The sequence below is a fragment of the Silurus aristotelis genome (assembly GCF_946808225.1).
Source record: "Silurus aristotelis genome assembly, chromosome: 20".
Lineage (NCBI taxonomy): Eukaryota > Metazoa > Chordata > Actinopteri > Siluriformes > Siluridae > Silurus > Silurus aristotelis.
Window position 1 is genome coordinate 10352787 of NC_139593.1, and position 17500 is coordinate 10370286.

At 38.3% G+C, this 17500-nt stretch overlaps 1 protein-coding gene across 2 annotated transcripts in view; it reads left to right on the forward strand.

Annotated features, from left to right (window-relative positions):
* The window catches only part of arhgef7b (Rho guanine nucleotide exchange factor (GEF) 7b), a 32782-nt gene that overhangs the window by 6209 nt on the left and 9073 nt on the right, over positions 1 to 17500 (forward strand). For both annotated transcript variants that reach the window (XR_014530349.1, XM_083521960.1), the window contains exons 3-12: positions 6271 to 6355; positions 6644 to 6774; positions 6936 to 7137; positions 9473 to 9561; positions 12762 to 12856; positions 14033 to 14128; positions 14502 to 14624; positions 15382 to 15520; positions 15808 to 15867; positions 17124 to 17270. Coding sequence is in view for 1 of the 2 variants with exons in the window: in XM_083521960.1 (XP_083378086.1) it covers positions 6271 to 6355; positions 6644 to 6774; positions 6936 to 7137; positions 9473 to 9561; positions 12762 to 12856; positions 14033 to 14128; positions 14502 to 14624; positions 15382 to 15520; positions 15808 to 15867; positions 17124 to 17270 (1167 nt within the window). In the remaining variant the exon portion in view is untranslated. The remainder of the gene's footprint in view (positions 1 to 6270; positions 6356 to 6643; positions 6775 to 6935; positions 7138 to 9472; positions 9562 to 12761; positions 12857 to 14032; positions 14129 to 14501; positions 14625 to 15381; positions 15521 to 15807; positions 15868 to 17123; positions 17271 to 17500) is intronic.

A 17500-nucleotide genomic window follows, 5' to 3' on the forward strand; every position in this document is an offset into this window, starting at 1 on the left:
GAGAGAGCGAGAGCGAGAGCGAGAGCCTAACTTGCAGTTCATTAATGGCTTTCAGGGACAGGCACACTCTAGGCCACTGAGAGGCTCTTCAGAGAATAAGAAAGGAGGGAAAACCCCAAGAAAGGAAAACAAAAATAAAGGTTAGACAGTGCAATCACTGTCGATTATCACTTTAGTAAATGTTGCTCCCCACCACATTGAGACACCTGTCACATTGGGAGAATTTTCAGATATTGGTACAGTTCGTTACAGATTTTTTGGTTAATGGCAGTACAGCTTTACAGTCTGATAATTATAACATCATTTTCCCCAGTGGGGGAGGCTGAAACTGTGGTCTAGTTCCTGTTAAACTGGTATATGATAAACACAGTGGAGTATAAACTGCCATTTGTAAAAACCATTTCTTGCTGTTATACCGCAGAGCTGTTGAATTTATTGTATTGTGTCTGTAGGAAGAACTCGTTTGCAGGAGTTTGTCGAGTGTGTCATTTAATCCCAGCAGTAAACTGTATTACTCAACTGCAAGTAAAGTATCAACACAATGATGTAATGAGATCTTTATCATGCATCAATCAGCTTGTTTCTTTAAATGGAGTAGAGGTAGTGAAGTCAAACATTAGCATAATCTCAGCTGCTCATACTGCCTCACAGGGCAGAGTAACACACTTGTTGTTACAGCGTCGTCTGCCCTCTTCCACATGCATGGACTCACATTATTGGCCAGTACAGTATTGCTCTGATTGGAGGAACTGTAGATTATGCCATGCTTCTGGCCTTGTTTTTACCTTAATACCATCCTAATGTAATACTGTGAGATGACTTTTCTGGAAGAGAAGGTGTTTATAATTGATTTAGTGGGTTAAATTGTGTATCGTGATGTTTTTGAGGCGATAAACTTTGCTCCATTTCAGACCCGACTTAAAAGGACCTGAAGTCATGAAATAAACAATAGGTTCACAGTAGGGATCCACTGATTAAATTTTTTTACTCGTTCCGTCTTAAAGAGCGATTATCTTATGCTGATTACTCTCCAGGTTAAGGCTTTTTCCTGATAAGAGGAAAACACTCCAAAAATCTGTCATCAGCAAACCTCGGCACCTCCCAGTGTTGTTTTTTAACAACTCTGTCAATCATTCTAATTGCTTTGGATTTTTTGGATTTTTTAACAGAGTGCAGCTGCCAGTGGTTTGAAAATTAAAACTGGATTTTGCAGAGTCGGAGCAAAACGTTAATGAGTGACCATGCAAAAAAATTAAAGATTAACAAATCTAAAAATGCAACAGCAAATTAGAAAACATCAGCAAAATGTAGCTGAAAGCAGTAATAAGTGGGTCCAAGCACCAAGGTTGTAGCAATGCCTATTTTCTATAAGCAAGTATTTTGGCGTTTAGATGTTTTGTAGTTGCGTAAATGAACTTCTAACTTTGCACCACGTCACATGACAGTGGAGTTTTACAACATCTGCAGAAGGTGTATGCACGTGTTAATGATTTCTGTTGGAGAACTAAATATATGCTCTATTTGAACAGCACATTTTATTGCATGGTGTAGAGTGAATTTATGCTACACTTCCTCCAATATGCAATTATTTATACTTGCATTTTCTGGTGTCACCGAATGGGTTGTAATGGATGGGTTTCTTTTTAAGTCTGGGTCCTCGCTGGGTTACCTCCTCCTTTTGTTTTAAAGGGACTTTTCTTTGTCACGTTCCTCCAAATCCAACTCATGAATGATAAATTAAAAATGGATATCCGGGATGTCCATTGTTAAGTGTTAAACAAATAAAACAGAATTTAATTAGAATTATTGCTTCACCATGGCATTTTCATGGATAACATAATATGGTAACCAAATTTGACTTGAATTATATCCCATTAACTTGAGTATTAAAAAAAAAGATTATCATCTCTTCCTGTTGCCACTAGTTGGCGCTATGACAGTCACAATTGGCATGTTTATGAGACTCTGCTCCTATATTAAATTCAAGTGTGAGCTTTGTGCCATAGTGCCTTATGTACATTGGAACTGCTCCACATTTCCAGTTCATGCTGAGCATTATTTTGATTGCCTCGCCATGGCAACACAGTTCCTAAAAGCAAAGATTCCTTCACAGTTTAGCATCCAGGTCCTCTTGTCGTCATGCTAAACGGATTTGCTTTGAATTTGATAAAGAAGTATTTTAAAAGGTTAATATCTGTCAAAAATTCTAAAGGACTGACTTCCTGTTGGGTGACGTTCATGAATTGTGTGCATCTTTAGAAGACCTACATGTTTGGATGCTCACATAAAAGCAAAGTATCCGTCCTCAAGGCGGTGGCTCTGATGGGACTCTGAGGAGCTTATAAGGCTGGCCCAAGTGCTGTGAAGAACTGCAGGAGCAACACTGAGTCTGTAGTTTGAAAATCCAGACAGCTACAAATACAGACTTTCTCCCAGTGATGACTGAAAATGCTCGTCTGTGTGGCCATATTGTTGTGGAAGTCATCCTGTGTGGTACCTGTACCAAAGACATCACACCCAAAAGACTTTGGGGACTACAGACCAATAGCACTGACCTTGCATCTGATGAAGAAGTTGGAGAGTCTGGTGCTTACTTGTCTCTGACCTCTGGTTTGCCTGCCAGCCTGGAATTGGAGTGGAAGACGCTGTCACATTTCTCCTTAATAGGGCTTTTTCACACCTGAAAAAGACTGGGAGCACAATGAGAGTCATGTTTTTGACTTTTCTAGTGCTTTTAACACCATCCAACCTGCGCTCCTGAGAGATAAGCTGGTGTACATGGGAGTGGACCATCATCTGTCTACCTGGATACTGGATTACCTCACAAACCGACCACAGTATGTGAGGACTCGTGACTGTGCGTCTGACATGGTTGTCTGCAACATGGAGCCCCACAGGTAACGGTTCTCGCTCCATTCCTCTTACCGCCTACATTGCAGACTTCATGTTCAGCTCAGCAACCGGTCACCTGCAAAAGTTCTCTGATGACTCTGCGACTGTCGGCCTGATCACGGAGGATGATTACAGGGAGTACAAAGGTTTAATCCAGAATGTTGTGGACTGGTGCCACGGAGCTGCCTCCAGATAAATGTGGGGAAGAATAAATGGTGGTGGATTTCCGTAGGTACAAACAAACAGAAAGGACATTGACTAAGTGGACTCTTACAAATACCTGGGTGTTCATCTGAAGACCTTTTTTGACTCTGTAGTGGCCTCAGCCATCTTCTATGGTGTGGTCTGCTGGTGCATCAGCATCTCTACTGCAGATAGAAAGAGACTGGACACGCTGATCAGGAGAGCCAGCTTAGTCCTGGGGATTTCCCTGGACACTGTACAGGAGGTGGGAGAAAGGAGGATGGTAGTTAAACTATCATCATTGCTGGAGAAAGACTTTCACCCCTGTATGAAACGGTTTCGTCTATGAGCAGCTCCTTTAGTGACAGACTGTTGCATCCTGTGTCTGAAGGAGCAAAAGTCAGAAGGTCTTTTCTCCATGCAGATTCAACTGTACAATCAGAGCTGCTCCCAGTGAACCAGTCACCATAATACACACTGTAAATGTTTTTACTGTGCAATAACACAAATTTATACCGTTCCCTATGTGCAACATGTTCGAAAGTGTAAATAACTTATTGGGGGTGTCTTTTCATTTTTCGTTCCTATTTATACAATGTGATGTATATACTTGTATTATTTCTCTACTTTGCTGCTATACCAGATATTTCCCCGCTGTGGGATGAATAAAGGTATCTAATCTTATCTTATCTTATCAGGAATGCATGAGAGAGGTTACAATGAGGAAGCATATTTTACAAAAGCTTGTTTTTATTTTCAGCTGTAGTCATCAACCTTCAGAGGTGTCCTGGCATTAATATTGTGCTGCTGATCCGAATTTATGAGTCTCTCTCTTCTGTGTGGTATTGTGTAAAAGATTTGTGGCAGAACTGGAGAATAACAGACTCTGTGTGACATTTCGCATGTCGTTGTTGTGTTTGCATGAGCTGTTCTAAGCATTGTTTGGAGGTGCAAACATACGGTTTATCTGTAGCTTTTACAGTTTTAGATCCCTTTGATATGGTGATACAAGAGACACCAGGAGCTCCTCTGCTTTTCCTGTATTGGAAGAAATTTTATTTTAGGGGATGGGTACAAGAATAAGATGTCTTTTGCTTAGTAATTAAACTTATATTTATTTAAAGGGATTATAATACCTTGCCGATACATACAACAAACCTTTTGCAGCACTAAAACAGTTCTTTTCTCCTAAACTGAACGTGGTTTCGGAGAGATACTGCTTCAGACAACATGCTGAAGCCATGAATGAGTTCAGTATTTTACCTGCTTCTACTGGTTGTACTGATCTCATACCAACTGTGGCTGATTTGGATATGCTAAATATCTCACACACACAGTGTCCTGAACTTAAGCCTGTACAACAAAAACTCATCCACTTACCCCTGTCAGTGCGAGCAGCTGTATCAAATGAACTCAAGATGCTAGAGGAGAATGGCATAATTGAGAAGATTGATTCATCCGAGTCGGTTTCTCTCATTGTAGTCACAAAACAAAAGAACAACACAATTCGTCTGTGCATTGATTTACGGGAACCGAACAAGGCTGTGTTACAAGACAGTCATCATTTACCGCTGATTGAGGATATACTATCTGAGTTGCATGGATCAGTGATGTTTTCTTCTCTTGACCTCACAAATGCATATTACCAAGTATTTCAGAAGTTACATGAGGAGATCAGAGGATTGGCTGCTTTCATTACCCTTGAAGGCCTATAACAGTTCTGTAGAGTACCATATGGACTGTGCTCAGCACCTTCTGCTTAACCTGTCAAGAACACAACAAGCCACCAATCAGGATAAAGCCCACGCTTTGTTTTTAACTTGTCTTGATTGGCGATCGGTGGTACAGTAATCCCTGGTTTACCGCGGTTCGAATCTCGGGCCCCCGGTTTATAGGACAAAAAAACGTATAGGGAATAATTTTTTTGGAGTTTTATGTTAAAATAATGACATTTATTAATGAACTATGATTATTAATTTTAAAATGAAGTAAAATGTTAATACAGTACTGTAAAATAGCATTTTTGGGTTGGTGTCCGTTTATCGTGTTTTTTCGTGTATCGCGGGAGGTTTTGGAACGTAACCACGGTGATAAACGGAGGATTACTGTATTTACTTATCTCAAACATGCAGTTCAGTGTCAGTGTAACAGCTAGCAGAACATTCTGAAAGTAATAAATGATAAAACTCCTGACTCTAACTTGCTACAACACCTGTGGCCTCATTTTTTGCAATTTCTTTTTTTTTTTTATATTTTGAAAAGATGATTTTGGGCTCATGAAAATTTTAATAGATTTTAATCAGTGTTTGTCTTTTCAGATAAACTGAGTTGATTAAGTAAAGAGTCTTGTGACAAAAATTCGAATAGGAACGTTATAGCCATAATAAATCATAGTACTTTGGATACTTAAGTACATTTGAAGGCAAATACTTTTGTACTTTTCCTCAAGTGAAAGTTTAAAGGGACACTTTGTGTATCTCTACCTTTACTTAAGTGAATGGCTTGTGTACTTCATCCACCACTGGGAATTCAATATCATTAGATCCACAGAATTAAAATGTAAATGCCTGATTAATTGAATAGTAATAGTCTGAACATTGTATCAGCTGATACTGCATGCTATACTAGCTGTAGGTGAAAACAGAGTGGGTATTTATGGTGGTTTTGACCGGTTTGGTTACTGGTTATACATTTTGGTTGTATTTGGTGTACAAATATCTTGAAACATCTAACTTATTTTAACCTTGCTGTTTTGCTAGCAGGTACGCTTTCAGCAAGCTGTTAAAAATTGGAGTTATGCTGGTTTAAAATGAGATGAAATAAAAAAATTAAAAAAAATCCCATGCATTTGTAATGAGGATAAAAGTGTAGAAGGTTGTAGGTCTGTTCAGAGGGTTTTAAAAATGGCTAGTGTCGATTATTTTATTATTAATTTATTATTATTATTATTATTATTATCATTTTAAATGGTTTAATTTGAAATTCTCAGTTCAGAAAAAGCTGAGATTTAGAACTGAGCACTGAAATGTTTAACCACTAAAAAGTGACCACCAGATATTAACCCTGTGTTAAACCAGAAAATGGAGGTGGTTCCTCCATTTATTATTATTTTATTTTATTATACAGGTTGTCATACTGGAGAAAATGAGGGTAAATTAGTGACTTTACAGCGATTTTGTTTTTCTCAATTTTCAGACATTCGAGGCTGATGACCTGTTTCAGGGACAGAACTTCACCAAGGTGCTGAATTCCTTGGTTGCGCTCAACAACGCGACAGCAGGTAAAGGGGTGTGTGTGTGTGTGTGTGTGTGTGTGTGTGTGTGTGTGTGTGTGTGTGTGTGTGTGTGTGTGTGTGTGTGTGTGTGTGTGTGTGTGTGTGTGTGTGTGTGTGTGTGTGTGTGTGTGTGTGTGTGTGTGTGTGTGTGTGTGTGTGTGTGTGTGTTCGTTCAGATAAATCTTAGTGTGTCTGAGTACCTGAAATAATTTAACTACTGAAATCATCTACTCTCATATTCCACTCTTAATCATGTTTGCTGGAATGAAGTTTGGGTATATTCTCTGGATGTAGATACTGGATCTGGCAGTGACTCCATATGTGCTCAACACACCTCTCTACGAATCAAGTCCTTTGACTCACTGAACTGTCAGCCTTCCCGCAGGAGATCATCCAAACGAGTGCGCAGCCAATATTGCATTCTGGTGAGTGAGAAACAGGACAGTAAAAAGACAAAATAAATATATATAATATATACACTAAGGCTAGATTTGAGTGTAAGAAATTAGATTTTAGTTGGAACTATCATGTATGTATCATATCTTTTATTTGTTGCTGAGCTCTCTCTCTCTCTTTCACATATCAGGACATGTCTGAGAACAGTTCAGTTCAGCTGCTGGTGAAGGCACGGTTTAATTTCCAGCAGACGAACGAGGATGAATTATGCTTCAACAAGGGTGACATCATCCAGGTGATTCGGCAGGAGGACGGAGGCTGGTGGGAAGGCGCACTGAACGGCAAGACCGGCTGGTTCCCTAGCAACTACGTCAAAGAGATCAAAGGAAGTGGTGAGTTTTTAGTTTATACAGCGTTTCTTTTGATCTTTTTAACATTTGTATTTAAAAATTTTTAAATATTTTTTTTTTCTTCAGATCACAATATATGTCGGGGGGGGGGGGGGGGTTGTAAAGTTTTCCCCCTCATAACAATATTAAATACCACAAAGCAGTAGTGAAAATATTGATTCAACTTTTGCGCAAAGTGCTCTTTTCACACACAAAGGTTTACAATTTCTGAGAACGACTACTTTGCTTTCAGTGTTCGTTTTATTATGTTGTTGTTAGAAAGAAGTGCTGTGAGTTACTGATCACTCACGAAGCTCCGACTCGTAGCATGCAACGTTTAAGGTGATGAAGGAACAATTAGAGGAGGAAATTGCGTTTTTTTTTGTGTTTAGAAAATGTATACACGGCTCATTTGCACCTTTAAACCATGTATGTTTCAATACCTCTTTTTGTGGTTTTTGTATTTGTGGTTTCAATACCTTTTTTATTATATCCTTCCAAAAAAATAAAAACCTCACAGTCCTAAAGATCATGCTAGGTTAGATACAGTGTCTGTGTCCTCAGAAATCGGACTTTGTGATGGCTCCACATTACCAAAGGGCCTTTTAAAACCGTTTTTGATTTTGTGTTTATAAGTCAAACATCATTAAACTTCCTCCGAGCACAGTGTATGCAGTTAAAAGGACGATTAATCTTTACACAGATTGCTTGTGTTTCAGTGGCGAGAGCAACAGCACAGAGTTTATAAGGCTGTGGATTGGATTGCAGGAAGCATTGTGTCTTCAGTTTCATTATTAAAATACTCGTATTAAAGGAACATGTAAACAAGGACCTGTTGGAATGAAGAAGCAGAGAGCTGACCGACTGCTAGCGTTTAAGTTATTATTAGCCAAATGGATGTTTGGGTGAGGTTTTCCTGTTCATGTTCCTGCACTATGACCCAATGTGTCACTCTTAGCTTAACCTTCTGCTCTGTTCTGTAATATGAGATCATTTAGTTCACTTTCATTGTTTTGTTTTTTATTCAGCAGGTGACATTGATATTCAGCTTTGACATTAGTGAAATGTTGTTGTTTTTTTTCTCTCACACACTCTGCCAGCTTGCTCCATATGCCTCTGTGGTTTCAAATCACTGTATAATGCAGATAAATGGTGATTCTTTAGAATGACATCACAGTCCGCAGTAACATCCCGATCAGGAAGGAAACCATGTCCTCAGACAAAGGGAGGAAGTTGTGCAGGCAGTGAGCTCTGTTTCCCTTCAGTTAAACACAGCAACATTCTGCTGCTTCCTCTATTCGCTCAGCTGCCTGGCTTTGTGCTCACCTGTATACTCTCCTATACACACAAACGCCTGTAGCTGTGTGAGTGTGTGAGAAACTTAACATATGTTCTGGCCACACTGAAAAATCTCTTCCTTTTTTCATTATTTTTCTCAGTCTATTTCTATCTTTCTGTCTTTGTCTATATCTGTCTCTATCTCTCTGTCTATTTCTATCTATCTGTCTGTCTGTCTATTTCTATCTGTCTGTCTGTCTGTCTGTCTATCTATCTATCTATCTATCTATCTATCTGTCTGTCTGTCTGTCTGTCTGTCTGTCTGTCTGTCTGTCTGTCTGTCTGTCTGTCTATCTGTCTCTTTCTATCTGTCTCTGTCTCTATCTGTTTGTCTGTCTCTATCTCTCTGTCTACTTCTATCTATCTGTCTGTCTATTTAGTTTTTATCTGTCTATCTCTCTGTCTATTTGTCTCTATCTGTCTATTTCTATCTATCTGTCTCTGTCCGTCTCTATCTCTCTGTCTATTTCTATCTATCTGTCTATGTGTCTCTATCTGTCTTTGTCTGTCTCTATCTCTGTCTATTTCTGTCTATCTCTTTGTCTGTCTCTATCTATCCTTGTCTCTATCTGTCTGTCTGTTTCTGTCTATATGCCTTTATCCATCTCTGTCTCTCTGTCTACCATACTTTTTGTTCCTTCTTTTTTCATTATTGTACCATCACTTTGATTCTTTTTTCTTTCTTCTCTCTATCCTCCACAGCCACATTTCTCATTTTCCTCTTCACATGTACAGTGTTTGATACTGCACCCCACTGCGCCTGAGACAAGTACACATACACATGCTTTTTCTTGGTATTCTTCACACTGAGCTGAAAGAGATACACAGTGCGCTGTGAACTGCTCTGCCCTCGATGATTAATGTTTTATCTCCTTCATCTTGCCCTTCAGGAGCGGCTCACCTCTAATATTTGATCTAATAGAAACAAAATGTCTCCACATGCTTCCTGGAGTATGTCACATCTTGGTTTTTTTTTCTCCCTCCTCTGTTTGTTTTGCAGACAAGCCCATCTCTCCAAAGTCTGGGGCGCTGAAGAGTCCTCCCAAAACATTCGAGACCGGCGCTGCCACTAAGACCTACTATAACCTGGTACGAGTGCAGCAGCTGTAATGCTCTAAAAATTGTATTACTGTGTCTGAGCTGAGTATGTCTTTTCTCTCTCTCTCTCTCTCTCTCTCTCTCTCTCTCTCTCTCTCTCTCTCTCTCTCACACTCTCACTCTCACTCTTTTCTCTCTCACACAAACACACTAAACACACTCTTACACTTATCTGTCCCTCCCTTTCATAGTTTTTCATTTGTTTCTGACTCTTTCTTTCTTTCTTTCTTTCTTTCTTTCTTTCTTTCTTTCTTTCTTTCTTTCTTTCTTTCTTTCTTTCTTTCTTTCTTTCTTTCTTTCTTTCTTTCTTTCTTTCTTTCTTTCTTTCTTTCTTTCTTTCTTTCTTTCTTTCTTTCTTTCTCCTAATTTTGTATCCATCTTCCATAATTTTTTTGTGGCTCTTTATGTAATTTCTTCATGAATTGCTGATTTATGCAGTGTTTCTAAGTATAAGCGTTTCTAACAGTAGAAATACAAGGTGCCCAATGCATCCTGATTGCTGATTACACTCGTGACTGTGTAAACTGTTCATTATTTTGTGTGCTTCTTACCACCCACACCTCTGACACTGGAGACACTGCAGATGTTGACCAGTTGCAGGTGTACCATATAAGACTGTATAAGACTGTAGAAAGGACATTACTTATAATCTTATACTCCAGTGCTCATGTTAGTTCTCTCTCTCCAGTGTTCTGTATTGTTGAAAGATTTATGATCAAACACTTAAAGTCACCCAAATGAGGATGGGTTCCCCTTTTGAGTCTGGTTCCTCTCAAGGTTTCTTCCTCATAACATCTAAGGGAGTTTTTCCTTGCCACAGTCTCACTTGCTCATCAGGGATAAACACACACCATTCACCTTAACTGTTGATTTCTGTAAAGCTGCTTTGAGACAATGTCTGTTGTGAAAAGCGCTATACAAATAAACTTGACTTGACGTGTACAGTAGGTGAATAACCGTAGTGCTGATTGTGTCACAGCTGCTAGCGACTCATACGTTTGTGTCGGCTGACATCTGTGACACATTATACATGAATATTTTATAGAAATAGTCCTGTACACCCGGTTAAAGCTATTTAAGATCATTTAATTAAATATTATTATTATTAAATGATATTATTATCCTTTTATTAATGCATCATTGAAGCTCATATTGAACCATATTGCATCATGCAGAATAGTGTGTACGTGTGATGTGTCTGAGTGTGTTTGAATTCATGATGTAGTTTTGGTAAACTCTCCTCTACTGATGTTTGTGTCTGCGAGTCAACCAGGATGAGTGTAAATTGCTGTGTTACTGTGTTAGTGGTTTGTGAGTGTGTGTATGTCTGAGTGTGGAGCTGTAATGTAGGTCATTGTTTCCTTCTCACTGATTTCTGGGACAGCTGTGCCTAGCGCCCATAGATGTGTGTGCGCGCGTGTATGTGTGTTTGAGTCAGGTCCTGTTTCATGGTTAGAGAGTTCAAAGGTTTAAGTAAATTTGATTTAGTCTAGTGTCTGCACGTTGTCAAGCTGCGCTCATGTCTACAATTATTGGCACCCTTTAAGAGAGATGGCAAATGTAATCTTGACACTACTTCTTATCGAACCAAAAGATCTTTTTAAAATCTATACTTTTAAAATAGTACATATTTTCAATCAGTAGCATATGTAGTATAGATAGTATTTATAAGAAATCCAGGCTCATATCTATCCTTGGATTTGCACCCAAATTCTGTTGCTTTTTTACCATTTCCTGTTTCTTTTGTTATAAATAGAAGTCTGCATACATGTGGAGTTCTTTTGTCTCCCATACCATGGAGATCGATGGCTGTTCAAGTTGTTTAAGGCAGATAAAAAAAACCCCCAAACTTCTGTATCCGGAATTAAAAAATGCTTGATTGAGTGGGAGATAAATCATATCAGCAGCAGTAGTGTTTACGTCTCTGTGGTGAAGTACGAGCTCCGATTGCTCACGAGCTGTGGGGAAAGAATAAGAAGTGAATCATGCTGCTTGGGGCGTAAGGATTGGGCACCTTTTAAAGACCTGTTGGTGTCTCACAGTTTAGGAATGTTTGGTGATCCCTCAAGAAGTGCTGGAGTTGGTGTTGCATGGAGTATTAAATCCTCATATGTCTGGTAGACTTTTTAGAATGAGGCTCTGGTGTTGGTTTTCACACCAGGGTACGAGAAGTTCATGGGGGTTTATTTAGCAGAAAAATTAACTATATTGCATTTGAATAGAACTGTACAGCAGGCACATATGATCCTTGCACATTTTCATCAAGAGTGCCCCTGGTGTGTTGTGTTATGTTTGTCTTTCAGAGATGAAACGCTTTTTAAATGTCAAGCTGCTATTACTCTAAAAGGGCCATGCCTTCTCCCAGTCTGCCTTCCATCTATTGTGGCTTCTTCATCAGAGAAGGTGGCTTTCAGACTTATTTCTACTGTGGCTGGCCTGATTCTGTCATTCCCCCCTTCCTTTCTTTTTTCTCTATTGGTTGTGGTTAAGAAAAAAGAGAGAGGATGACTCTTGTGTGTTGCAATTGCTTTAGAGATTCTGGTCTCTGTGCACTCAAAGATGAGAGCTTGAGTCTGGGGTATTAAACCGTTCGTCCAAGCTGTCAGCTGTCAATGCGAGAGCTTTTATATGCGAAATATGTTGTGCTGTTTTTTTAAAGAAGTGTGTATGTGAGTTTGGTTTGGTGCTCGGGCTGGCAGGCTAATTAATCACATTTTTAGGCCACTGGTGTGGCTAATTTTATTTTCAGGCAGAAATAAATGAATTACGAATGTGATCTCTGCTCTCTCTTTCTCTCACAGCTCAGTTTGGGCCGTTTACTGTGCTTCACAGTTTTTTAATGTGTTCAAATTAGAAGAATGAAAATGTAAATAAAATTCAGAAGCATGAAAAAAATAAATGGCAGTATTACAAATCTAACCAAAGGGGGGTGTGTGTGTGTGTGTGTGTGTGTGTGTGTGTGTGTGTGTGTGTGTGTGTGTGTGTGTGTGTGTGTGTGTGTGTGTGTGTGTGTGTGTGTGTGTGTGTGTGTGTGTGTGTGTGTGTGTGTGTGTGTGTGTGTGTGTGTGTGTGTGTGTTCGTATACTGTGATGTATATATTCTTAATTTCATAGTATTAGCTGTGTATCTATGTATGCATTTATAATATATATTTCTTTCTTTCTTTTCTTTTTTTTATTTAATTTTTATAGGTGATCCAGAATATTGTCCAGACTGAAACGGAATATGGCAAAGAGCTCCAAACACTGCTTTCAACATACTTGAGACTACTGCAGCCCACAGACAGGTAGCTCATCCTCAGGACTCATAAAAACCACCAATTTCAATCAATTTACAGATTCCTCATTCACAACTAATTATAAGTTGCATTCAAATTCTATTTGCTGCTTTCCAGTTAAAAAGATTTGCTGGATATATGCAGATTAGGGATGGTAAGATTCACTGATTCGCATCTTAAAAAAAAAAAAAAAGGTTTTTTTATAGAGCCCTATAATGGGCAGTTTGTAAAAAAGGGCCATGCATTAGGCACTTAAGTAAATTGATTTGCTGTCTGTGAACCAAAGCATAAAACCGAACTATCTGTACCATACTGAATTGCATAGCATCGTATGTTTTCCATTGCGTCGTATTGCATCGAATCGCATTGTGATGAATCAAATTGAAATCGGATCGCACTGCATCGTAATAGGAGTGAATTGTATCGCACCGGTAGCTGCTTCATATGTATCAAGATGCAAATCGCAGCGGCCTCAGTTATGGAAATTCACTTCCCTCTAATGCAGATGTTTTGCTAATTTGGTCAATGAAACTGTAGCGAGCACGAATAGATACCCATTGGGGCAGCTATCTCATTACCAACAAATACCAACAACAAATAATAAGAATTCTAATAAAATTTCACAAACAAAGACAATGTTTAATTGCATACAGTGTCTCTCTTATGTACAGAATCGTTTACGTGCAAAGTCTCTCAGTTGAAAGGGAGATTATGGAGTGGTATTGTTTGTACTGTAGAAATTCTGATATGTTATCGATTTCATTTAGTTTGAGGCTGTTACAATGTTAACAATGTTACAATGACTCTATTGATGTCATTGTCACGCCAACGTCTTTGTGAGCTGTTACTGTATTTTGATATTCTTTCAAAGGAAACTGGCATGCAAATCTCGGATTCATGGAATGCAAATATAGTTGTATATCCAATGCAACCTTCCTACACAAGATCAGCTGTCACCTGAAAACATATGTAATACTCCTCAGTATAACAGATATACTGTTAATTATTAAGAGTTAAAAGTTCTTGTTAGATGTTTCCCTTATTGTTATGTTCTCCTGTTTTTTTCCCCGCTTATATAATTTTCAATGATTTGTAAAAAATATTGTGCTGTTGACACATTGACAATTTTTGAATAAACCTTTGCCAACAAGCAAACTAACACTTCTCTCTATCTCTTTTTCTCAGACTGACCGTGACAGATATCGCTCACATTCTGGGCAATCTAGAAGAGATCAGCTCCTTCCAGCAGACCCTGGTGCAGTCACTAGAGGAATGCACCAAGTAAGACTAAGCTGATGTGTTTGTGCTTGTGTTATTTCCTCTCCTAATGTTTTTGCCTTTGAGACTGGTGGCACAGGGGATTTAAGTGAAACATAAAATAATGAGACTCTTCCTGTGAGCCTCTGAGCCCATCTACTGGTAGCTTTAAGTATTACACTGAGCGCCTCAACAACAAATTGGATTGAAATACGTATTCCTTTCACTCATACATTCGAAGTTTTTGGTATCATGGAGCATTTATTTCACTGCATGACAGCACAATGGTCAAAATACGGCAGGAGTTATTAGTGTGTTTTTTCTGTGTGATATTTAATACGGTTTTATACCTAAAATTACTTGACCGACTTAATGTTCATATGTTCTGTTTGTGTAGATTTCCAGAGAGCCAGCAGAGGATCGGGGGCTTCTTCCTGTCCCTCATGCCCCAGATGAAGAGCCTTTATGTAGCTTACTGCTCCAACCATCCTTCTGCTGTCAATGTTCTTACACAACACGGGTATATACATGCGTACACACTATTGTCTGTGGACATATGGGTGCATTGCATTTACTGTGGTTCTATATGTACATGCAGTTCACCAGAACTATAAAAAGAATTACATTGTGCATTCTATTTACAAAATGTTTAGTATTTAAATGCATTTGATGTTTTTTGAGCCTAAAATGTAATGCTGAACATGAGCTCTCACTTAAACTGGAGCGGAGAAAAATGTTTGTTTTACATACAAATCAATACATTTAATAATAAAACCTTACCATTTTAGTATTTCAAATTTATATTTTATGTTTTCTAAGACAGATGGACCAAATACAAAATAGCTTCTGTAATTACTATACTATATAGACAAAATTTTGGGAAATTGTAAATGGAAGTCAGATGTTCCAATTCTCTTGCCCACATATAACATAGGGTTTAACTTAATGATATCGTGAACCTTTTGTAGTTTTATATCTGCACACTTTAATATTTTTGCTTTTGTACCTCGCACAACCCCCTACAATCTTATCCATGTTAATTAGTCTCATCATGAGACCGAATGTGTGTAGTTATGTTAATATTTTAAAGTTGTGTCTAATAAACAGGACTCATATTTATGTTAAAGAGGTGATAATTTCTCTTCGTGTTTGTTTGCAGTTGAATTTGTGAGAAGTTTAAAGAGTAAATATATGTATATATACGTGTGTGTGTGTGTGTGTGTGTGTGTGTGTGTGTGTGTGTGTGTGTGTGTGTGTGTGTGTGTGTGTGGGTACAGTGAGGAGCTGGGCGAGTTCATGGAGAGTAAAGGAGCAAGCAGTCCTGGCATTCTCATCCTTACCACTAATCTAAGTAAACCCTTCATGAGACTGGACAAATACCCCACACTGCTTAAAGAGCTCGAGAGACACATGGAGGTGCTACTATTTGTATAGATGTGTGTGTGTGTGTGTGTGTGTGTGTGTGTATGTGTGTGTGTTGAGGGGTTGTCGTGAAATCATATATGGATATTGAAACCACAATATAATGATTTGCTTCCAGATAGGATTTATGAGTGTAATATATATATATATATATATATATATATATATATATATATATATATATATATGTGTGTGTCAAATCAAAATATTTATATAATATTATTATTATTATTATTATTATTATATTGGAGACTAATGTCATGTTTTGTTCATGTCCTTAGGATTTTCATCCAGACCATCCAGACATTCAGAAAAGCTTGACTGCTTTCAAGAGTCTTTCTGTAAGTCTTTTCAGTTTGATAAGTAATATCTCTATGAAACAGTTTAAACATGCCTGTTAATGTCTAGTCATGTCATGAAGGGGTGGGAATTGGCAGGAAATTACCATGCTTTACAAAACAAATGCTGTTGAGGTGAGGTTGTACAAATGCAGTGTGGATTAGTGCCGATAGCTGATAGTTCCAGCAATGAACTATCGGTGCCGATTAGTCAGCAAAACCAATGAATCGTTCGACCTTATTTACAAAAAGAAAAGTTGTTGGAATAGAGATTTTTTTTGTAATACAGCATAGGTTGTAGCATAGTTATTTATATTTGTAAGTATGTTGCTCAACACTACTGAGTCAATCACAATGTAATAGACAAACAGAATACAGTTTTCTTTTTTGAGAAGGCACAAAAAGAAATCACATTTTGCCATTTACTGTGCCACCTATTGGTTTGTTGGACCGCTAGAAAATTGCAGTGAATCTATTATTTTTTTAAAAATACATGAATAAATAAAAAAATTTTTTTTAGAAACGTTTGTCAAATAACTTATTTGTGCTTAATAAGAACTGGATTATTGAAATATAAAATTTCTTTATTTTATTGATATTTTTTGTAAAGCATTATTTTCTTGAAACATGTTCTATTCTCTCTTGTGCATAATTTTTTATTAAAGCATAATTCAGATTGCATGGGTTAGCTCAAGTCCAGGGAGTATAGTTAATGTTGGAATAAGACGTGACTATAGTATGGTTTGTTTTGTACAGGGACCGTGTTAAGAGGTTTGCATGCTTGCAAAATCCTTTGCTTGGCATAAATGTATAAAAATCCTCCATCCCACTCGCACTTTTCTCTCTCTGCATTGTTCTCAGCCTGTCTATCACAGCTCAGCTTATCCCCCCAAACACCTCTTATCATTCTGTTACAGAGAATAGAGAGAAACACAGAGATGAAAAGAGAGAAAGTGGACATAGCGTGCTATTTTATTAGGACTGTCCACATACAGTCCACTATTGTCCTCGATTTTTATTTTCGCTCACTGTCGTCGCGTGCATTATTGTTAAATGATGAATTGTTGGAATAGTTGGAAAACGTCTTTTGTCTCCCCCATTCGCCTGCACAATAATGACTGCTGGGTAAAAGCCTGTGCTACATGGGAGCAAATAGCATTGTGGGATTTTGAATACCACTCATAGTAAAGTACGGTCATGTGGTCCATCCTGTGAGTTGTGAACGTGTTTGATATGTCTGTGTGTGTGCTTGGTCTCAGGCGCACTGTCAGGAGGTGAGAAAGAGGAAGGAGCTGGAACTGCAGATTCTGAACGAGCCGGTGCGTGGTTGGGAAGGGGAGGGCATTAAGACCTTGGGCAACGTCATCTACATGTCTCAGGTCTTTATGCAGAACCATGGCAGTGAGGTGAGTGTACATGCAAACATCACTGTCCTCAAGTTCATCCTAATTTGTCTCTGCATTAACAAGACATTAGCTGAACCTGGTCATGTGGCATCACGTTTTATGTTATTGCTTCATTTATTTATTCTTGGTGTTTTTATTACACAATGTATTAATACATTATATGGACATATACCACTTTTAGTCCCCATTTGTTGTTGCAATAACCTTCACTGTTCAGGGAAGATGTTCCA